Here is a 24,038-nt window from a genome sequence, read left to right as displayed (position 1 = left end):
CTGTGGAATGAGGGAACAAATAAGAGGATGAATCTGGAGCAAGAGAAGAAGGGAGGTGACAGAATGATGCATGGCAGTGTGTGGTCTGCACAGAGGTGTATGACAAAGCTGGGTGGGAGCTCAGGTCTGGAACAGCAGGGGGACTACATGTCAGAATTAAAATGCATCGTCAGAGCTGTGTTGGAGTTGCAGGTGAGGAGTGAAGTGGCTCAAGAGAGGCTAGCTGTACGTACGTGTGGGGCAGACAGTAGGAATTAGGGGGTGCTATAAATTGGAAATGAGGTGAACTGAGTGTCTGTGTAGGAAGCCTGTACTTTGCTGCCAGCACACACTATACCTGCCTGTAGCCAACACTCAACACACTTTCACAAACAGAAAAGAAGGATTTCTGTAGAAATGCCTAGAACTCACATAGAGCTGCTTGATGACCTCCACACCCTCACAGGTGGTAGTGCGACAGCCCTGTGAGACATACAGTGATGTGTTGAAGTCATGGTAGGTGGCATTGATTCTCACATTTTTTCCTATAGAAGGAGAAATGGGAAATAGCATTAAAAGACACATCTACTCACTGGTGCACTGAAGGTCCCTCTCTGTTCATTCGTGACAGAGAGCAGTACAGTCTCATACTAACAGGGCCAGATTAAGAACATTCTAGGTCCTGGAGACAGAATATCCCAGTATACTGCTCTATAGTATACTGCTATACTCTCTGCTCCCGGGGGCCTCCCTTCAGTGTTTTTAATTGTTTGGAAGGGTGGGAGGGCCACAGTTTCAAAAACCTCTGTGCAGCCTACACTTACCCTGCAGCAGTGGTTCCAGTCCCATGAGGCTGGGGCTGGCTCCCTGCTCTGGGCATTGTGACCTAGCACTTGGGGTCACAACACTCCTCAGGTTTGTCCCAGTCGCTCCTTGGTCATGATGCAGCAGTGGCTGGGCCAAATTTGAGTGCCATTGCAAGTGAGTGCAGATCACAGCAGTACTTACTGCAATTCCATGGGTTTGGCGAGGGTGTAGTCTTCTGAGGGGCCTGGGCTATGGCTCCATTAGCCCATCCATTAATATGGGCCTGCATACTAAGATGCCTCCATTCCCAAAATTCACTGGGAAACAATTCCCCCTACCCTCCATTCCACTGGATAAGATTGCAGAATTAGCTCCACTATAGAGGGCTGACATCTTTCTCTGAAACATCAGGTATTGGGCATGATCAGAGACAGAATATCAGATGATTTTTAAAGCTACAGGAAAAAAAATCAAAGGGCATCAAATTCAAATGAAACAAAAAGACAAAACATTAAAAATGGGGAGGAAAAGAAGATAGTTTTCTTAGAACACTTCAATCTCTCTGGTAACTCAATTACAGACCTAAAAGTCGCAATATTACAACAAAAAGACTTCAAAAACAGACTCCAATGAGAGACTGCTGAACTGGAATTAATTTGCAAACTGGAAACAATTAACTTAGGCTTGAATAGAGACTGGGAGTGGATGGGTCATTACACAAAGTAAAACTATTTCTCCATGTTTATTCCTGGGGGGGGATAGGGTAGGTGGGGGGGCAGTGGGGCGAGAAGAGGGGGTGGAGGGAATTTGAGATGTGCAGTTATGGCGGCCAGAGAAAGAGGCAACTTTCCACAGCTCCAGGGCTGTGGCTGCCAGGGAGAGACCCCCCTCCCTCCCAGCCTCAGCTCTGTGGCTGGTGTGGCGGGGGAGAGAACCCTCTCCTTCCCAGCCCCAGCTGCTACGGTGGGGGAGAGAGGGCACATCCATTGCATTAGAAAGGTAAAACTACTGTTATAAAAATATGAGTTGTGTGCTTTTATTTGTAGAACAGAAATGTTAATTTTTTTTATATAGCGCTTTTATCCAAAGCACTTTACAATAGCTAATGGTACAAACAACATTTGGAAAGATCATTAAATGGCCTTCCGAGACCCTCAGCAATTTTCAAATGGTCTGCGGAAAAAAAGTTTGAGAACCACTCGTTTAGTGATATTGAAAAGAGGGGTTAGATATGAAAATGAGTAAGAATAGCATCTGCAGTGATTCTACCTAAATTAAAAATTATAAGGGCTGCTGATCCCCACACTTCAGGGAATAATCTGAGCAGCAGCTGGGGTCAGGATGAAATTTCTTTATCATAATATTACAAAGTTATGTGCATCACTGGGGGAGTGGGCTGACACATCTGTTATTATCTAACATAGAAGTTACCAGAATAGATGGATCACTGATCTGTTCTGCTAGAGGAGAAGCCAGGATACTGGACTCAATGTACCCGTGATCTGGTCTGATTTGGTTCAGCAGTTTCTATGTTCTCAATCCCAACCTAACATCTTCAGAAATTAACTCAGGGAATGGTTTGCATCAACTTGCACACAAACATCCCTGGTTCAGTCCTTGCACTGTGGCTCCACTGCTTTGAAAGAAGGGGAGAGTTACTGTCCGATCTACATGGTGACTAGACAGCCCAAAAACAGCTTTGAGGGGCAGTTTGTAGAAGCACTGACTGAGGGAGGGCCAGGGCTCAGAGTCTGACCCAAAAAGTCTAAAGGGGAAAAGAACACACAGCATCACGCCCTTACCTGCACTCTTCAGCTCCTCTTCTACCATACTTAGTCCCAGCTGGACAGCTGGTTTTATTTTATCGAAGGTCCATGGAAGGTCTGTGTGATTCAGCTGCATCACATTGATTACATAATTGTCCTTGACACACTTGCCCTCACCAACCTGCCACAGCAGCTGGAGACAGAGGAGCGTTGGCCAGAGGTCTGGACCCAGCATTCGTTGCCTCATTATTCCTCTCAGTTTAGACCCATTCCCCAGTGCTCACATATACACGCACTACATTGTTGTTGTTCCTGGATAGGCTGAAACAAAGATTCATGTTGTATATCCACCGATCCGTTTCTCTTTCACCCCTTTATTCTCTCCCCTTTTCTGCCTCCACCTCCACCCCACACCCATCTACCCTAACTGGCACGTCTGCTTGTGAAGAATTAAAAGCAACAGAACTTAGGAAAGGAGAGAGGCCAAAGGTTGCTTTGTGTGTTTGCTCATGAAAAGGTTGAGGCTATAAAAGAGAGATAGTACTGGCACTTTGTCTGATAAGGAAACTTTAACTCTGCATCACAGTGAATTGATGGATAGGGAAGAGAAAGAAGGAGGGGCCAGCTGGGTTGTAAAAGGAGGCCAGGTAAATGGATATAAAGTAAAAGATCCATTAAAGCCCCAGAGAAACACAGATGGTTGCTTTGTGTTTGTTTTGCCCTTCCAGGTCACCCCTTTTGGCTGTGCCCCTAAGTTTGGGGGTTATTACATTACTCTATATAATTTTTATGTCTTTAAGATACTATTTTCATTCCTTTAGTTTTTCCAATCAAAATGATTTTTAGTGCTGCCAAAAAATGTCTGACTGAAAACCTCCAGAATCAGCACAGAATCAATGTTTTAGGAATCCCCCAATATCACCCTGGGCAATGTACCCCAATTTTGCTATAGAGACAACACTTCTAGGGAATGCAAGTTTTCATAGTCTATTGAGGCTTTGGCCTGTCTCCTGAGACTACCAATGAGGGGGCCAACTGTGTTAATTGTTTTTGTGATGTGACTGCTAATAGTCATGCAGGGACCCAATTCCTGCAGGTCACAGATTTGACATGTGGGACCTCAAATCATTCAGAGATAACAAGGCAGTATTCTTGAGTGGATCCTCTCAAGGACACATCCTGAGAATGTTCTCAAATCAGGGGGTAAGAAAAGGTAAAAAAATCTACCCATCCCCTCGCTATTCTGACAAGGGAGAAAAGGAAATAGAAAGGTAGAGGGAGCCAACAGCTCTTAAGGCAGATAAATATTGAATCCATATTTTACTGAATGTGATGGATCTTGCATTTTGGGACTAATGGACATCCATAGCAGCTACTACCTGTCCACCAGAACCTGGACTGAAGCCCCACTGAAGACTAAATAAACTTTTATAACTTTCCAGAGATTATTTTAAAACAAAACAAGGAAATTAAACACCAACTGTGCAAATACAGTGTTTGTGGCACAGACCAACTGAACTGAAACCAGAATTTTCTCGGTTTATCTCATTATAAAAGTCTGTATTTAAAGGAGCATTATATATTTTATACATGTTTACAAAGTCCATGTAATATTGTATATGAGCTTACCCCTACTGCCAAATAAATACTTCACTGTTCTTTATCTTTGGAGGGAGGGGGAGATAACTCAATGTCAGCTGCCAGGTTTATGAGCAAACCACATTACTTTATCCAGCACTTAAAAGTGAGCCTAGAATTGCAGACCAGGACATTCAACCCTGTTCTTATAAACTGTAATGTAGGAACTCTAAAATAACAAGCTGGTATAGAGATATGAGCATAGGAGTGGATGGATGGACCATCAGATTGGGAATGGATGATGGAGCCTTTCATGTCTAGTTTATTGGCTTATCTCTGGCTGGTCTGGGGTAATTACTCATGGAGGGCCTGAGCTTTCTCCCACTTAAGTCAATAGGAATCTTGTCAATGGGAGCAGGCTTTGGGCCTAAATGCTCTTCTTAGTCTGCCTACTGGAAGCAGTCAGCAAATACTAGTAAAGTTACTGGAATTAAGTATCTTACATTTGCATGTCATTATAACTATGGGAATTGTGTAATGTACTGGGCTATATCTACTATTTATTTGGATTTAACTGCAGCTTAAAACTGCCCTCTAAAAACACGATGCAAAAATAACTAAAGTATCAAAACAGCAGCACATTTCTCCCTTCTTTGCCACAAAACTGAATTCCCAGGCAGCACCCTATTATAAATCAGTAGCTCCCATCCCTCAAGGCCTCACCAAGCAAAAACAGAAATCCTGTTTTTTTATATCTGTTGCTGTCCTCTTCTGCATGGAATGTGTCATCTGCTCATGTCAAGTGTTTATCAGTTTGATTGCATTGTCCTCAAGTGGCTAGAGGCCTTGAAAGCAGGTACAAGCCCTAGTATTACTAACGGCTAATGAAGATCTTCCTTTAGATCACCTAGTCATGAGTACTACGTCATGAGTACTCGTCCCTGATGCTTTAGGCCATATTCTGCCTTCAGATATATATGAACAACTCACATTCAAATCAATGAAAGCGACACTTTGTTTAGGGGGTAAACTTGGTCCCTTGCCAACAAGTATAAAATCTGGGTATGTGTTATGCGGCCACAGACTGTTGTAAATATCCAAAACACTGAGAAAGAGAGAGATTCCTGAATTTCAGTGTTATATTTGAAATCTTGGCTCTATTGAAATCAATGGGAGTTTTACACTGACTTTAGTTGAGCTAGGATTTCATCCCGACTCAAGGACACTACCTGTTTGCTCAGCTTGCTGTTCCACTGGATAATAAACAACTGGATTTCATTCAATCTAGTTTAAACAGATAATACTGCATTAACTTCCTGTTCCAAAACTACTCTGAGTGCTCCTCTCTTATTCTTCTGGAACATTCATAGACACATAGAATAACAGAAATCAGAGCAGAATACCTACTGAGTTGTTCTGTCAGCTCCCTCAGCCCATCAAGATTGGTCCCTGTAATATGTTCTCCAGTGCTTTGTTCAGTCCAGTTTTAAATTACTCAAATGATGGGGCTTTCAACACCTCTCTTCAGAGACTAATTTTATTATAAACATTATTAGAAGTACAGGAACACTGTGCAGTGGTTAGAATATGGCTGACATGGTGCAATAAGGTCCCTTAGCCTAGAGAGCTCACATTCTAAAGGAGGAACTGGGAACAGAGTGGGCCAGAGTCATATTTCCACAACTTAATAGAGCTCATTGTTAACATTTTTTCTGATATCCATCCTAATCTTCCTTTTCTTAATTGCATCCCACTACATCAATTTGTACCTCCTTAGGCTACTCATAATAATTCCTCTACGTCCATGGAAGGTGGAGACCAGAGAAGTAATGGCCACAAGCAAGTAACTGAGGATTCCTGAAAACTTATAGCCTAGGAATCAGTAGATGGTGTGAAAATATCAGATGAATGTAGCAGCAATCAATCACACAAACGTGGATGTTGACATCAGTTCTGTGGCCCTAATAGTTCTGCGGGGTGTATGAACTCACATCCTGCATTTTAAGGGACATCTCTTATTTGCTGCCTAATGTCCCACATTCTGTCTGAGCTACTAAGGAATATTCAATCAGCTAAATGGTATGTTTTCAAACAACAGTCATATTGAGAATCATGTACTGCTACACAAATATCTGATTTTATACTGTGAATGAAACATTGTGGTATAGTGTCCTATAAAATTATTTTTTCACTGAATGTTTCTTACAATTGTTTATTTCTTCAATGTTACCAACTTTTGTGATTCTATTGTGTCTTGAATTTGTAGTGTTTTTTTTTCCTGAAAGCTCCAGATACTGATATCGTGCAGCTTTCATTTTTAAAAAAGTAAGTTTCTTGCTCTCCTAGATGCAGAGGCAAAACTTGAACATATGAAGCAAGTGCACCAAAAGGCTCAAAAGTCAGAAGGCAAATAAAAAGAACCAAACATTTGTTGGATCATATTAAAGAAGTTCTGTATTAAAATCAAAAATGAGTTTGATTCCCCATAGTTTAAATTCCAGGGTATTACTAATTAAGAGGTCTCTTGGTTTTTGGTACTGTTTCTCTCCCTCTATGTGTGAAACTTGCAAGCTGCTAATTGTGTTAGTACATTCTAAGACAGAGTCTGTTCTCAAAAAAATTCTTTGTAACAACAACTACTCACACAGAGAGAGACTCAAAGCAATACTCTGTAACAATAGAAACAGCACCCAGACTCCCCGCCCTTTTGTTGTATTCATCTCGCTTTGTTAACAATTGTGATTAAAATAGAGATAGAGGATGTTTGTGGATGGATGCTTGGTGTGGATAATAACTGAATGATCAGGGAGGTGCCAGCCTAAGAATCCAGTGTCCATCGGCTGAAGAAGGCGTCAAGTGGAAATAACCAGAGGACCCCCGGAGGGCAGACTGGAATCCACCCAACAGCCTCAAGAATGGGAGAACCAAAGAACAAGATAACATCTAGCAGCACGGAGCCGTCAGGAATGTGCTATCTGCTGATTGATTCAGCAACAGCATGATGAAGCAATTCCCATAGACTGGCATAAGAAGAAACTCCAATAAAAATGGACTCTAGAAAGTGAGAACTTTGGGGTCTGATTCTGCAAGCCAACTTCCAGGAGCATCAGATGAGCATCTGACAAGGCCCTGCTCCCTCCTCATGTCCAGGCCAGCTGGCCAGTGGCTTGGCATGAGCAACTCTAAGGCTGATAACTATGATAACTACCTTGCAGAACCTGTGTGTGTGTGTGTGTGTGTATGAATGAATGTATGAATAAATATGAGATTGAATGGAATGTTATAGCTATAACTAACTGCTTACTATGATTCTTTCTATATTCACAATAAATGTGGTATTTTGCCTTTTCCCCTTTAATAAGATCCTGCTGGTTTTTATTTTATTGGTATAACACATTTATTTTTTAAAATCTCTTTATTTTTAAGCCAATCATAATTCTTGGGAAGCTGGACTCATGATTTGTATATGTTTGGATTGGCAGTACTGTTTCCTTCCTTATGGATGGCTATGTTACATAGAATTTGTTTAGGAAATTTCATATTTTGGTGGTATTTAACCCCTCCAGCTTTGGCACAGGGCAGCGGTTCTCAACCTATTTACCGTTTTGGGCTCTATATGTTATGTGGGCCACTTCCACACAAAATATATGCTACCTGTATGACCCTGAGGATGTCACACAGGCTGCAGCTGTGTACTGATTGAGCCGCAAGCAGACCACGGGTTGAGAACCACTGGCCTAGGGGGTGTACGATGTAGCAAGATCTCACACACACCTTTTTTTCTGCATTCTGTCCTCATATGACAACAGCTGGGATTCTTTTCAAACGTCCTTGATCTTCTTCACTCCAGTGACTTTTTCCCATATGTAGTATGTTTAAAAATAAACAGTCGCATTTGCAGGTAAGTCAATAACAAATGCTTCTGTTTTAGTTTATTTATTCAGCGTTGTTAGATGCTAGAATCAAAATGTCACTACAGTCTTAAAAAGCAAACCTGTGACAATAATGTAGTGTCCAAGTTTATTTGCTCTCAGTGGTGTCCTGATCCAATATGGCTAGTTAGAAGATGATTTTTCTAACTGCCAACATTCCAAAATCCATCTGGGATCTGAAATTCAAACTTTTTCTGCCTCTTAAATCATCAGTGGTAATAAGGATTCTACTATCCAGATCTGGCAGACAGCATTGCTGATGATAAGCAAGGCATAATAGAAACTGCACTGGCTTTTCAGAGCTAACTTTATTTCTAATTAAAGTTGGCTGATAGATTATAGGGAAAAGGTTTGTGGAGACAGGTGTCATTATTACACAGCAATGTTTCTGTCCATAGCCATGTTTCGCTTGTTGGAACCTGACATACTGAGAATAAAGGTTCTGATTCTCCCACATGGAGCTCTTTGAACCCTTATTGAAACCTGTGACCAGGCCAATGTTACACAGAAAAGAGAACAGGGAGAGAGTTCTCAGCTCAAAGTGATGTTCAGAGATTTTTTAAAAATCAATACAAAATTCAAGCTCATCCAGTGTCCTAAAATCCATAATGAATCAAACAGCTGAATAATCTAAATGGTATGAAAAAAATGTAAAGACTGGTAATTTCTCTTCTCTTCCATCTTTCTAGCTTACAGCCAAGACCCATCTTTCCTTTGGCCAGAAGGAGTCACCCTTACTTAAAAAAAAAAAAATTACTGCAGTTTTCAGACTATGTATCCCTCCTGTAAGATGTGTTTGGGACCAATACTGTAGATAAAACAACTCGCTCAGTATATGACTTTGGCTTCCTTTCTTTGTATATGTGTCTAAGCAAGGCATCAGACCTATAGGATACTGGCCCCAGAACTGCACATTTTTCAGAAAGCCTATAGGATTCTCACCCTGACTCCTGCACTGCTTTCAATGTTTGCCAAACTGACACTGGCACTGTCTTTGTGAACAATGTTTAATGCTGTCAGGATGCACTCCACTTCCTGACTTTCTTTTCTCTCCCTTTCTTCTTTTTTCTTTCCCTTCTTTCTCTTTTTTCCTTATTCTCGATCCTTACCCTCTACTCTTTGTTTTTTAATTTAAACTCTTATTGTGTTCCCACACTTATCTCTATGTTTAGCCCCAGTTGCAGGACTTCCCCTTTTGCTGCTATCAGTGCACATAAATTCACTGTCTCCCAGCAATTCTGTGTGGGAATAAACAAGATCATCAGTCACACTAAAAGTACACAGCCTGGGAGATAATGCAGGTGATTCATACACTGTTGTTGCAGCAGTATGCCATCATTATTAATAAAGAAGCCAGATTTCTCAATCTGGCACTACATTTTAAAAAACGTTTGTTGGCATTTAATATGGGGAACAAGACTACTACAGCTACCTCCTTTGATCTGACTTTCCATAGTATTTTCTACATTTAGTTTTCCTAATTTTTAAAAAAGTGAATTTGGTGCTGATAAAACATGCTGGATTAAATAATAATATGCCTTTGAAGATGAAGTCCTGTATTTGGGCCTGATCCAAAGCCAAATGAAGTTAATGAAAAGACACCCATTGACTTAAATGGGTTTTGGGTCCGGTCCTTTATGCATGGAACCCTTACACCACCAACTGCAGTAGTACAATCTACCAGCTATCTGCCACCTGCTTATGTCCCTCAGCCTTGACATGAAGGGAACATCTCAGGGTGTTAAGAGAGGAATTCAGTCTCCATGGTCCATTCAGCCCTTTCTGCTGTGATGGGCAATAAGAATGTCAATAAGCCCTATTTGTGATGGCAGTTTTTCTGATTTGAACAACTGACTGCTAATTGTAATTGAGAAACCACCAGCTTATTATTAATGAAAGAAAGGACACAATACCTATTTTACTCTAAGCAAATTTGTTCTAAATGGTGATGTGAATGCCTGTGCACTGCTGGAAGTAACTTTCCATGTGGACATATGCTGTGTTACAACATGTTAAGAGTAACACCAGCACTCCCAGCTATCTTCCAGACACCACTGACTTCCTGAGGAAACTACAATCCATCGGTGATCTTCCTGATAACACCATCCTGGCCACTATGGATGTAGAAGCCCTCTACACCAACATTCCACACAAAGATGGACTACAAGCCGTCAGGAACAGTATCCCCGATAATGTCACGGCAAACCTGGTGGCTGAACTCTGTGACTTTGTCCTCACCCATAACTATTTCACATTTGGGGACAATGTATACCTTCAAATCAGCGGCACTGCTATGGGTACCCGCATGGCCCCACAGTATGCCAACGTTTTTATGGCTGACTTAGAACAACGCTTCCTCAGCTCTCTAATGCCCCTACTCTACTTGTGCTACATTGATGACATCTTCGTCATCTGGACCCATGGAAAAGAAGCCCTTGAGGAATTCCACCATGATTTCAACAATTTCCATCCCACAATCAACCTCAGCCTGGACCAGTCCACACAAGAGATCCACTTCCTGGACACTACGGTGCTAATAAGCGATGGTCACATAAACACTACCCTATACCGGAAACCTACTGACAGCTATTCCTACCTACATGCCTCCAGCTTTCATCCAGATCACACCACACGATCCATTATCTACAGCCAAGCTCTACGATACAACCACATTTGCTCCAACCCCTCAGACAGAGACAAACACCTACAAGATCTCTATCAAGCATTCTTACAACTACAATACCCACCTGCTGAAGTGAAGAAACAGATTGACAGAGCCAGAAGAGTACCGAGAAGTTACCTACTACAGGACAGGCCCAACAAAGAAAATAACAGAACGCCACTTGCCATCATCTGCAGCCCCCAACTAAAACCTCTCCAACGCATCATCAAGGATCTACAACCTATCCTGAAGGATTACCCATCACTCTCACAGATCTTGGGAGACAGGCCAGTCCTTGCTTACAGACAGCCCCCCAACCTGAAGCAAATACTCACCAGCAACCACACACCACACAACAGAACCACTAACCCAGGAACCTATCCTTGCAACAAAGCCCGTTGCCAACTGTGTCCACATATCTATTCAGGGGACACCATCATAGGGCCTAATCACATCAGCCACAATATCAGAGGCTCATTCACCTGCACATCTACCAATGTGATATATGTCATCATGTGCAAGCAATGCCCCTCTGCCATGTACATCGGTCAAACTGGACAGTCTCTACGTAAAAGAATAAATGGACACAAATCAGACGTCAAGAATTATAACATTCAAAAACCAGTCGGAGAACACTTCAATCTCTCTGGTCACTTGATAACAGACCTAAAAGTGGCAATATTTCAACAAAAAAACTTCAAAAACAGACTCCAACGAGAGACTGCTGAATTGGAATTAATTTGCAAACTGGATACAATTAACTTAGGCTTGAATAGAGACTGGGAGTGGATGGGTCATTACACAAAGTAAAACTATTTCCCCCCCCCCGCCACCCACTGTTCCTCAGACGTTCTTGTCAACTGCTGGAACTCGCCCACCTTGATTATCTCTACAAAAGTTCCCCCCCCCCGCCCCCGCTCTCCTGCTGGTAATAGCTCACCTTAAGTGATCACTCTGGTTACAGTGTGTATGGTAACACCCATTGTTTCATGTTCTCTATGTATATAAATCTCCCCACTGTATTTTCCACTGAATGCATCCGATGAAGTGAGCTGTAGCTCACGAAAGCTTATGCTCAAATAAACTGGTTAGTCTCTAAGGTGCCACAAGTACTCCTTTTCTTTTTGCGAATACAGACTAACACGGCTGCTACTCTGAAACCTGATATCTCTGAGTTTCTGCCTGATCATTAACTGATCTGATGTCCAAGACTATATTTCTCCATGAGCCCTTTGGTAATTCTACTAGAGTAAATGGTGCAGGTGTTATTTATTTCTGAACTTTGTCACTTTGACCATAATTTTCATATTTAGGTGCATAAATCATATGTAAGTTCTTAAATAAAAGTGCTCTTGTAATTCAGCAGATATCTGTTGATATGCAGATGATAATTCCAATTAAGTATCTTTCAGGTTGTTCAACATTTCATTTATTTTTGTAAGGGATGGCAATGCACTGTTTACAAGAGTTCAAGTCTCTCATATCTGTGTACATTTATATTTATCCACTGGATTTTTGTGCTACTACTCGTGGAGATATCCACTCAATCAATGGTTTCATGTATGTTATCAAACAGAGCTTGATCTAAGTGATTTCACTGGAACATCATGGGAGCACAAAGCCCCTTTCAGGATCAGACCCATGTCTCTGTGTTTCCATAATTAACTATCCTCTTTTTGAAAGTGGAGTATTTCTTACTTTGGGCACAGAGATTGCAGACTTTTTACAGTAACTCCACACCTATCGTTGTAGTTATGTTCCTGAAAAATGTGACTTTAAGAGAAATGATATTAAGCTAATCCAATTTCTCCATAAGAATTAATGTAAAGTGGGGGGGGGGTTAGGTTCCAGGGAAATTTTTTTCACCAGAAAAAAAACGGTATTTTATATATATATAAATATATATACACACACACACACACAGTATAAATTTTAAACAAACAATTTAATACTGTACACAGCAATGATGATTGTAAAGCTTGGTTTAGGTGGTGAAGTTAGAGGGTGGAAGAGGGTGGGATATTTCCCAGAGAATGCCTTACTGCTAAATGATGAACTAAAATTCGGCTGAGCCCTCAAGGGTTAACACATTGTTGTTAATGTAGCCTCACACTCTACAAGGCAGCACAAATGGAGGGAGGAGAGACAGCATGGCAGACAGAGACAGAGACACACAACTTGTGCGTAGGAGAGAGAGATGCGCATTGCCCCTTTAAGTACGCTGACACCACATTCTAAGTACATTGCCTTTAAAAAGATCAGGAAGTTGAGACAGCAGCTGCGGCCAGCTCTCTCTGTCCTGAGCCTTGTTGTGTCTCCCCCCTGCTCTATATGGAGAAGGGGTAAGCGGGGGATAGGAGTAGGGGGCAGGGGGACACTCTGACATTAGTACCCCTCTTCCCCCCTCCCCTGCACAGCAAGCAGGAGACTCTTGGGAGCAGCTCCAAGGCAAAGGGCAGGAGCAGCACATGGCAGTGGTGGGGGGACAGATGAACTGCCGGCAATTGGTAGCCTGCTGCACAGGAACTTAGGGGAGTGGGGTGCTGATGGGGGGGCTGCCGATTCGCCCTGGTTCCAAGCCCCCACCAGCTAGCTGCAATGGACTGCTCTTCCTGCAAGCAGTGGACAAAGCAGGCAGCTGCCAAACAACGTTATAAGGGAGCACTGTGCAACTTTAAACAAGCATGTTCCCTAATTGATCAGCAATGTAACAATGAAACAACATTAAGTAGTTACTGTATTATTGTATGTACATGAAAAGAAATCTCTAGCCCCTTTGTTTGCAAAATTAGCCATCTAAATTAAAATTGATGTGGTGTTCTCTTTCCGAGTCTGCAGGCAGACAGGCTGAAACAGTAGTTCTAAGAGAAATGTGAACTGCCCCATTCACTTCAATGGGGTGTTAATTCTGAAGCCTAATTATTACCATTTAAATTTCAACAGTGTTAACCATTTCACTACTGATCATTTTAGAGAAATATGCAGCAACTGTGCTTATCCATTATTGCTGAATTGTTGCACTGACCAATAGAGCGGGACAGCAGAGATATTTTTCTCTCCCTAAGAGTTTTCAAAAGAGCATTTCCATAAGTGAGGGAGTCAAGTGCTATACTTGCTCTATGACTCTCAGTGTTTGAGGTTTCCATCCAGTTTCAACATCCTTGTCAAGAAAAAGAGGGGTTGAAGATGAAATGAACTGCTTCTCCACTTCCAGCCCAGGAAAGGTAAGGCAAGACCAAAAAAGAGCCATCTGTGGATTTTCCGGTCCCCTGGCAGGAGAGAGGGGGTGGGGCTAAGCATAGGCACCGATTTCTGCTGGTGCCGGTGGGTGCTCGGCCCCCCTCTGGCCCCAGCCCTGCTCCACCTCCGCCTCTGCCCTGCCCCCATTCCAACCCCTTCCCCAAAGTCCCCACCCCAACTCCGCCCCCTCCCTGCCCCTATTCCAACCCCTTCCCCAAATCCCCACCCTGGCCACGCCTCTTCTCAACCTCCTCCCCTGAGTGAGCCACGTTCCCGCTCCTCCGTCCTGGAGCTTGTTACGCCGTGAAACAGCTGTTTTGCAGCGGCAAGCGCTGGGAGAGAGGCGGAGAAGTGTGGATGCGGCATGCTTGGGAGAGGAGGCGGAGGTAAGGTGGGGCGGGTGGGAGCTTGGCTGCCGGTGGGTGCAAAGCACCCACCAATTTTTCCCCATGGGTGCTCCAGCCCCGGAGCACCCACGGAGTTGGTGCCTATGGGGCTGAGGGAATATCTCCGACCTGTGTTCTGCCCTCCAAAAAAGGGATTATTTTTCTGGTGCTTGATTTCACAAGGCCCTCAATCTCACCCCAATTCACTTCAAAATGTATTATCTGCCAGAATAAGCATTATACAGATGAGTGAGGCTTTGCCCGTGGACTTGCATGGAGGTGGATGTGCCAAACTCAGGTTAGAATTGGACCAGTCTCACTGGTTCAGTGACCCAGCACTTTTTCTTTTTGTTCTCCAAAATCTCAGCTTTCATTAAAAAAAAAGTCTCTGACTCTTATGGTTGCAAAGAAAGCCTTGAAAACGTGAAATGAGTGTATAAACTGATGCAGTGATGACCAGATGATCGATTGCATCTGCAGAGAACATAAAACAATAATTCTGAGCGATATGAACTGCCCATTCATCTCAATTATGTGTTGGCTCAGTTTACCAATGATGATTATTTAATTGTCAACATGGTTAACTTGCTGCTTCAAAACAAGTAAGAAGAGAGACGAGGGATCACAGACCTGCACAATTTACTGTGAACGGTTTCTCCTTTGATTCCATGAGCAGACTAGTGGAACCAAAAGGCCAGAGCGACAGTGGCACATTCAGATGCATGTGAGCCCAACCAGTGGAGAGCCAATCCCACAGGCACCAGCATGGCACACAAGCACCACTCAATGGGGTGAGCCAATACTGGATAGCTTGTAAGGCATCAAAGCTTGGCAATCCAGCCAACCTTCACTTCCAGAAAAGCGGGGACCAGGTCTGCTCTGGTTGTGAGTGTGGCCAGGTGGTTTCCTCCCTGGCTCTAATGGCTTCAGCTCCTCCCTTTGCTACATGTTGTCTGCAGATTTGGCAGAAGTCATGTACACCTCATACATGATAGGTTGCAGGGCTGCTACTGACAGGCCAAACTTCTATGTCATTTATTTAGTTTCCTTCTCAGAGAGATACATCTTCCATAAGATCCTTTAATGCTCTGCCCTGTAAGGCTGAGGTTAGCTGAAATAAGGTATGTTGCACACTGTGACACCTCATGGCTTAACAGCATAATACAGTTTAGCATTCCATTACATCTCCCCCTTTAATACGTTCCTAGCATTTACAAAATGTACCTACATGTATCTTTGAAGTTCAGTATAAATTATTCTGTTAAATGTCTCTGAATCATACTGGCTTTCGAATTACACAACCTGAAAGCGTAACAACTTGGTCATCTGGGTGTCCATTAGTTGCAACAACTGGATGTGGTCAGTTTGGAATCCACTGTCTGTAGAGTTTTCTCTGCTGACTGTTCTCTCTGAGGAACAAACTTTAGATGCCAATGGTTTCAGTTGAACTCTCCACTGTTGGTCTCAATCACATATCTGGGCTCTAAGTTATTTCTCTTTATGACAGCTGAAGTTGTCCATCCTTTCTCTCTGTCCAATTTGACATGAACATGGTCACCAGGTTCTAGACACAGCAGTTCTCTGAGTATTGTGTGATGTAAAAGTGTTTATAAGCTCATTTTACTTTTTTATCTGATTTAGTTACTTTCTTCATGTCTGGCCACTTTGGAAATAGATTCTTTCCAAAAGTTGGAGCAATAGTTTTGAGTTGTCTTCCCACCAGAAGTCATGTTGGACTATATCCTATAGCTGCTATTGACCTGTAGCTCAGATAAAAAGGAATGTATCTTCCTGTTGTAGGGTCTTCTTGGCTGTCTGTACAGCTCTCTCAGCCTCTCCATTCACTTCTGGGTAACATGGGCTACTAGTAATATAATCAAAATCATATTTTGTTCAGAATGACTTAAATTCTGCTGCAGTGAATTGTGGTCCATTGTCCATCCCTTGTTGTTCTGGAATGCCAAAATGAGCAAACGTGCACTTCAGTTTCTTGATAACACTGTGACATGTTATGTCTTTCAAGTACATTATTTCTCTATACATGGAAAAATAGTCCACTACGACCAAGCAATGATATTCTTTGTATTCGCAGAAATCTGAAGCTAGTCTCTTCCAAAGTCTGTTTGGTAGATGTGGTGTTATTAAAGGTTCTTTGTGTGGTGTTGGTCTATTAGTTCTGCAATGTTCACATGCAGATACTTTATTGTTTTTATCCTTGCTGATGCCAAGCCACTGCACTGGCTGGTTGGCCCATTTATGGCATTTAGTTAATCCTTGATGTCCTTCATGGATGAGGTTTAATATTTCTTCTGCCATTTCATTTGGAATTACAATGCAGTCATCTTAATCTTGAGTCCCTTCGATTTACTTAATTGTCTATGTACCACAGAGCAGTTTCTTATTTCTTCCTTAGTATCCTTTATAGTTGAGCCAGCCAGCCCTAATGTAATTTAGAACCTATTGCAGTTGCATGTCTGTTGAGGTTGCTTTTTTGTAGCTGGTGTAGCCTCTTTTCTGACACTGATCTGTGTGCATTGCCGTATGCCTTTACATCATCTTTGAGATCACAGGTAGCTGAGAGTGTGACAGTCTATACAATCATGTTCATCACTTTTACAAGACTGTGGTAAATTTTGTACAAAGTATGCCTTGTGAGGTATCATTTGAAAAGTCATAATCTACTGAACATTATTACCCCATTGATATATATGTAGCAACACTGTATGTGAAGTTATGATATTCTACTGTATGACTGTTACTGAAATGTGTTGTAATACTGGGTAAAGCCCACAAACCAGTTTTTCAGAGACAAAGACACACTGGTGCCAGCGAGCTGTTAAAAAAACTAACAGCTGCTTAAGTGGCCATTCTTCAGCAGGAGAAAGGTATGAATAAGAAATTTACATTGCATCACAGGAAGTCCAAAAGAGGCTGCTTGTCGCCTACACCCAGCTGGGGGTAATCCTCAAAGAAAGGAGAGGGATATAAGAATGAGAGACAGTGACCTCCAAATCACCTCACCTCCTCCCATCTCTATGCTCATGACATCAATGAGTACCAGAGAGACTCTGAACCAAGGAGGAAGGGGGCAAGAGAGAAGTTCCAGGCTGAAAAGAGGATCCAGCTGTGAAACTTACTGCAGCTTATGGTGAGACAAAATCTTTTGCTTTTAAGTTCACTTGTTAAATTAGGTATTAACTTGAGTTTTACTCTTTTTTTTTTGTAGCCAATCCTGACTTTTATGCATCATCACTTGTAATCACTTAAAATCTATCTTTCTGTAGGTATTAAGCATATCTTATTGTTTTGTCTTAACCAGTGTTTTGAATTAAAGGGTGTGGGATAACAAGCCTGGCGGATTATCATTTTCCTTTGATGAAATGATGGACTTTCTATGAACTTGTATTATACAGGAGGGTGCTGAGGAGCACAAGATGCACATTTCAGGGAACAAGGCTGGGACTAAGAATTTGCGAGTATTGCCCTATATGTAAAGTGAATGCTCAGAGTGCTCATGTATTTAGCTGGGAGTGAATTTACATGCTGAAGATTGTGTGAGCAGGCCAGGAATGGCTGTTTATACAGCAAAATAGTGTAAAGGGCATCCCAGGCTAGAGAACTGAAGGGGCTCAGCTATTCAACAGTCCAAATTGTACCCTGGGTAACGTCACAGTGTGATGCGGGGTTCCATGACAGAGTGTTTGCTACTACCAGATTTTTCTCAGGAACATATTTAGAAGTTGGTTTAAATCACATTAACCTTATCAATACACACTGACATCTCAGCAGTGCTTGATCCAAGCCTTTTCCATTGATGAGGGTTTTATCGTCTTTTATCATTGTAAATGAATCCCATCCACACAGATATCTGTAAAAGTTTTCATATGCCCACACACTTGCCAGGCCCTTGTTTTCATTCACTCTGTATAACTTTTCTGCTTCTGTGAGTGTGCAAGAGCAAAACACAACTGGCTTCCACACAGATTTGTGTTGTTGCAACAGTATACCACCTAGGCCATAGCGGTGTTTGCATCCACACTGACCATTGTGGGTTTGTTTGCATCATAGTACTTGAAACTGGAGCCGCTGAAATAATTTATTTTGCCTTTTAGAAGGCAATGTCTTGATTTAGCCCCAATAGCCAAGATGCACTTGACAGTTCATGCAGTGATTTTGTCACTGTAGAAAGGTCTCGTAGGTGTTGACCAAGGTAATTTACCATGCCCAGTACGCTCTCAGTTCTGGTACATTTGTTGGTGCATTCCATTCTCAGATTCCTTTTACTTCCTCAGATGGACTGATTCCATCTTTGTTTATTGACTGTCCCAAAAGCTCAATTTGGGGTAGGCGGAAAAGACACTTTTCTTTGTTTAACTTCAGTCTGGACTGACTGATTAGGCCTAGGGCTTTGTTGAGGGTTTTGTTGTGTTCTTCCATTGAAAATCCATATATCAAAACATTGTCCATGAAAACTACAACTCCATTTGTGTTCGTTAACAGTTCTGCCATCTTTTTTTTTGGAAAATTTCAGGTGCACTGGTAATCCCAAATGGTAATCTTCGAAAGTGAAATCTCCCAAAGGGTTTGATAAATGTAGTCAGTTTAGCTTTGGCTAGAGGAATTTGCCAGAGTTGGCTCAAGGCATTCAGCTTGGGAGAACAGTTTAGTTCCTTTCAATTTGGGAAGGAAATCATCCAGAGTTGGGATAATATATTTTTCTCTAACAATTGCTTCATTAAGTCTTTTAAATTCCACACAGATTCATATTTTTCCACTTTTCTTTATAACTACTACCACTGGGGCACACGATACTGTTGGTCTTTGTAAGTTGTGTCTCTGGCCCATTTGTTCAGAGTACTTTCAGAGCTAGTCAGGGCTGTGTCAGGTGACTTCCGTTCTGGGAGGTGTTGAAGTTTAGATGTCTGCTTCTGGACTATTTAAAAGTCATTAGTGTTTCCATGAATATTCAGTTTCACTCTCCAGGCAGGCTCTGTGTCATGAGATGTGATAGATGACAGAAACAATGGGTGTTCGCTGTCAATGAGTTAACACCCTGACTGCTCTGGTGCAACAAACAACTGCAAAATGTCCATATTTTGTAGAGTGTTGGAGAAGCCATATTGGTCCCAGGATATTAGATGTACAAGGTGGGTGAGGTATTATCTTTTATTGGACCAAATTCTGTTGGTGAGAGAGACAAGGTTTTGAGTTTATGCAGAGCTCTTCTTCAGGTCTGGGAAACTTATTCAGAGTGTCACAGCTAAAGACAAGATGGAACAGATTGTTTAGCACATATTTCAAGGGACTGTTCAAGGTGAAGAGGCCCATTAACAGTTCACTTACACAGTTTTAATAAGCCATAAAGCCAATGTCTATTCATTTCAGACCATGCTTTTTAGTGTCTAGCAAAGTTAAGAAGTTAAGCTCCCAGACTTGTCTTTTGAAAGTTTTATGCAGGTTTCCTTTGAGGACGAGGACAACAATCTATAACCCACTAACAACCCCTTCAGCTGCTCTCCCACTTCCTTTCTTCCCTCTGACTTGAAGAATGTTAAAGGGCCATTTGGGGGAGGAACTCATCTATTGAGTTGTCTGTAAAGGCCCCTGCACACTGATGGCACTGAAGAGAACAGTGATGACATCACATAGCACATGCTGATACATGTCATGACATCACCACTGCATCATTTGTTCCCTGGGACAAAATTCAGTAGTTCCCTGTTCCGATTTTCATAATTTAGTGTTATATCCTATGTAGAGCCCCTAAGCATGTTGTCAAAAGACGGTACTATGGTCTCGCCTGACAAAAGCACTGTTGTTGTACCACAGCACCAAGTTTTCTGCTGCACAATCACACTATTACCCCACCCCAGGCACTGAAAAAGCATGAGTTGGACACCAAAAATCTGTCCTGTTTTCAAGCTTGTCTCCGTACCCCTGAAGGCTGGGTTTTGTATTATAAATGAAAACTCACGGTTTCATCTCAACCGCTTGTCCCCATGAGCTGCGACATTAACCCAAAAAACCCCAAATATTGTGACACTGCGGCGAGAAAATTAGCTCCTTGGGTTGCTATGGTGATAACCGCGCGCCACAGCGGAAATGGCCCCTTCTCAAACTCTTCCCGGAGAATCGAGCGGCTCCTCTTCTGCATTAGCCGCGGGGTCGGAACTGTGAGCGGGGACGTGAGTTCCAGCCGGGCCCTATTCGGTGTCTCACTTAGTCATTCTTCCTCTCCCCCCCCCGCGGGGTTACCAGGGTAACGGAGTCGTTGGAGAAGCGAGGAGCAAGATGGTGAGGGACAGGGCGGGGAGGTCGCCGCCGCCGCCTCTGGCGAGTCGCCGCTTGGGGGATCCAGGAGCGGGGAGGTCTGGCGCCCCCCAGCGCCTCCCCGCTCTCAGCCCGTCTCCCGTCTTCTTTCTGCCCCCTCCAGATGCTCTCCCGGGCCAAGCCGGCCGTGGGGGGCGCCCCGCCCCAGGGTGACAAACGGAAGAAGAAAGGCAAGAAAGTCCTGCAGCTAGAGGAGCTGCTGGCCCAGAGGGACTTCACCGGCGCCATCGCCCTGCTGGAGGTAACGGGGGTGGGGGCTGCCCCGGGGTCACTGCAGGGCTCGGCCTACGGGGCTCTGCGCTTCCGCAGCTAACGAGCTAACTCCGCCTTTCTCCCAGACAACGGGGGTGCGAATGGGAGGGGCCGCAGGTCACCGGGTCCACTCCCCCCATCCTCCGCCAGTGCAGGGTTGATGCCCAGAGCACAGCCCCCGGGGCCTTGCCCAGACCCTTCTCCCAATGGCTTAGGTGATGAGGCTCCTTCTAGCAGACTGTTCCCAATTGCAGCAGAGCTTCCTGTTTGGGAAAAGTTCCAGCTATTCCAACTAATTTGTCTTTTCTGTTCTTTCTCACACCCTAGTTATGCCCCTTGCACCAGCCTGAATAACCGCTTGCCCTCCTTTACATTTACAGCTTTTAAATATTTGTACAGAGACTGTGTGACTGGATAGAATGCCTCTCCTTGAAAATGTGATATTGATACGGCTTGACTTCAGTGTCCAGGGTTGTAAAGCCAGCAGAAATCATCCTAATATTAATTTTATAAAAGGATTTGTTTCACATGAGACAATCTGACAAAACTTGACAGCTGGTGTCATTTTTGCATCCCTTTTTCTTTGAAGTTTAAACGGCATGCAGGGGAACAAGATGAGGACACTGACCTCTGGATTGGATACTGTGCCTTTCACCTGGGGGACTACAAGAGAGCATTGGAGGTGAGATGAAGAAATCCTCCTTCCTGATGGAGAGAATCAGGATGTTGTCCTAAAGTGATGGCAGCAGGCATGAGAGATGGTTTTTGGTGGTGCGGAAAAAATGGGCCAGGCCATTTGTCTATAAATCCAGCAGCAATAGAGCAAACTAATACAGAAAGGCAGTTTGGATTAGGGAAATAGGAGTTTCTACACTGAAACAGTCTGTTGGTCCAGCATTCTAGTTAATCTTTGTCCCAAAGCCTAAATTGTCCTTTTCTTAATTTCATGACAGTTGTTGTAACATTCTTTTCCCTATTTGGTGTGTACACTTTCAGAAACTAATTTGTGGAAAGTTATTCTTTGAGCTGGGTGGAACCTTGTTATGGGTTGAGTTAAAACCTTGTTGTAATTGATGGGTGTGAATACACTCTTCAGTTGGCATAACTGTAAGGATAAATAACCACAGTCCTCCATCTAAAAGTAAACGGTTATGTGAACCCACCGAAGAGGTTTGGACTATATGGGCATGGGGTGTGTGTGCGCGCCTGCTAAGTATTATTTTTGGTGGGGTGGGGGCAGAACCCGTGTGTGCATAAATGCACAGGACCAGAGAGAAACAGAGACTGCCTGGAAAAATCCAAGCAGAAGCCTATAACCAAACTGAGATTCCAAAAGAAACTTAGAGAGAGGTTCTGGTTCTGGGATGCTGGCTGAAAAGAAGCTTGGACCTGTAAGCTAAGAAACTCCTCCTTTTGCCTTTGGCTAATCCTGTATTTGGAAAAGGAGGACTTTGATGCAATCTTGTTTATTTACAAGGAAAGTACAAAGGAAATACGAGATTCTATCTTCAATACTTCCAGCAGGAATATCCGCAGGGCCCTGAACTTTGAATACCCATTCAGGTCAAAAAGGGGCCACACAATCATATCCCCACCTTCACTATTTAGCCAAGCAGTAGTATTACATATTTAATTATTTTTAATCTTTTTTTCTCAGTCCCTCTAGCCTCTTAATTGATTTTGTTGCTCTTCTATGAATTTTCTGATGTCTGCATAAAACCTCCCTTTTACCCCAAAGAGTTTTCAAGGTTATTAGAAAATATATTTATTCAAATAATCTATAGATTATCAAGTTGCTTGCATCATATAGTGCCTATTGTACTCCTTTTGGGTAAGAAGGTGCCCCTGTGGGATTCTGCCTTCTCCCCACTATCGTTCCCATGACCCTTCTGCCTCTCCCGCTGTGAAATAGAATTTGCTGCCAGTCCTGGGTCACTGAGCCCATACTCTGTTCTTAGGTGTGCCCAACACATCACTCTCTCTTGACATCTAGCAAAACCCAAGTCTGTTTCTATTGACTATCTTGCCTTGTGCCATTCTGAAACGAGCCTTCACAGCCTATTAATTTGTTTCTATGCTTTCCCATTTTCACACCTCCCTTTAGCCCTGAGAAAAATATTAATGTGAATTCATAGAACTAGGGATCCCAGGAGAAAAAACATTCCTCTATAGTTTTAGAGAATTATGCTGGGGAACTATGATGACTTTTTCCCTTATAGAATTAGGTGGAGATTTCTGCTCAAATGTACAGGGTTAAATGGGTTTCCAGACTTGGGTTGGAGATGGAATATCCCTTCCCAACCAGCCCTGAATATGTCTGCAAGATTTATGAGAATATTTCATTTTATCCTTATTCTGGAACAATGAGCAGGGGTATAGGTTAGGAGCAGCTGGAAATATCTCACTTGGTTAATTCTCTTCTCTACAATTGCCAGGGATGCTTGGAATTGGTAGACCTCAACCTTTTCCATCACCTTAAATGTTAGAACTGGGTAGGCTAAAGGGCATGAGTTGGCAGTACTGAAACTTTCTTTAGTTGCATTTGGTAATATCTGCTTGTAGAGACGGAGAGACATTCTGTAAAAAAAAATTGTTAAGTTTATCCTGTTGCTTTGAATACAATGTAAGGGCTTACATTACTAGAAGGAAATCCAGGATGGATTTTAAATTTTGAACACTATCTTGGATGTAAGAGTAAAAGAGGACCTGACACATCAGTCAATAAAATAATGCAGTCCGTCTAAATCTGTTTCACCACCTGGTGGTGATATTGATCCAGGCTTTTAAAAAGTGCAAGTATTTGTATTCATCTCTTCTGCTGTCTGCTAACAGAGGCATTAGGAGCTGGTCTGTGTGTATACACACATACATATATACACGGACCAGCTTTTAAATTAAAATGGAAAGTGGCTTGGAATTTTTTTATGCACATGTAGAGAGGTCTCAATTTTTTTAATTGAGTATCTCTCCATCCCCACAATCAGATAGTTTCCGGATGTAACTAAAGATGATTTCAGTGATTTTTATCCTCACAGCTGTCTTTCACAAAGCACAAAGTTGCTTGATATTTAAAAAAAAAAAAATAGAATAAAAAATGTAATCTGTT

At 42.6% G+C, this 24,038-nt stretch overlaps 2 protein-coding genes across 3 annotated transcripts in view; one reads left to right on the top strand and one right to left on the bottom strand.

Annotated features, from left to right (window-relative positions):
- Positions 1–2,799, bottom strand: part of GUCY2C (guanylate cyclase 2C) — a 63,485-nt gene extending 60,686 nt beyond the window's left edge. Inside the window, exons 1-2 of the mRNA XM_007064088.4 lie at positions 2,589–2,799; positions 412–524 (exon numbers count right to left, since the gene is read on the bottom strand). Coding sequence (XP_007064150.1) covers positions 412–524; positions 2,589–2,799 — 324 coding nt within the window. The remainder of the gene's footprint in view (positions 1–411; positions 525–2,588) is intronic.
- Positions 2,800–20,483: 17,684 nt separating this feature from the next.
- Positions 20,484–24,038, top strand: part of TTC26 (tetratricopeptide repeat domain 26) — an 82,137-nt gene continuing 78,582 nt past the window's right edge. Inside the window, exons 1-3 of one of the 2 annotated variants that reach the window (XM_007064063.4) lie at positions 20,484–20,644; positions 20,784–20,921; positions 21,522–21,614. In XM_007064063.4, the coding sequence (XP_007064125.1) occupies positions 20,642–20,644; positions 20,784–20,921; positions 21,522–21,614 (234 nt within the window). In that variant the 5' untranslated portion in view covers positions 20,484–20,641. Of the gene's footprint in view, positions 20,645–20,783; positions 20,922–21,521; positions 21,615–24,038 lie in introns of those variants that run through there. The other variant, XM_037883272.2, reaches the window with a different exon arrangement.

The sequence above is a fragment of the Chelonia mydas genome, chromosome 1 (genome assembly GCF_015237465.2).
Source record: "Chelonia mydas isolate rCheMyd1 chromosome 1, rCheMyd1.pri.v2, whole genome shotgun sequence".
NCBI classification, from domain to species: Eukaryota; Metazoa; Chordata; order Testudines; family Cheloniidae; genus Chelonia; species Chelonia mydas.
Note: the sequence above shows the minus strand (reverse complement) of the source record. Positions and strands in the feature narration are given on the sequence as shown.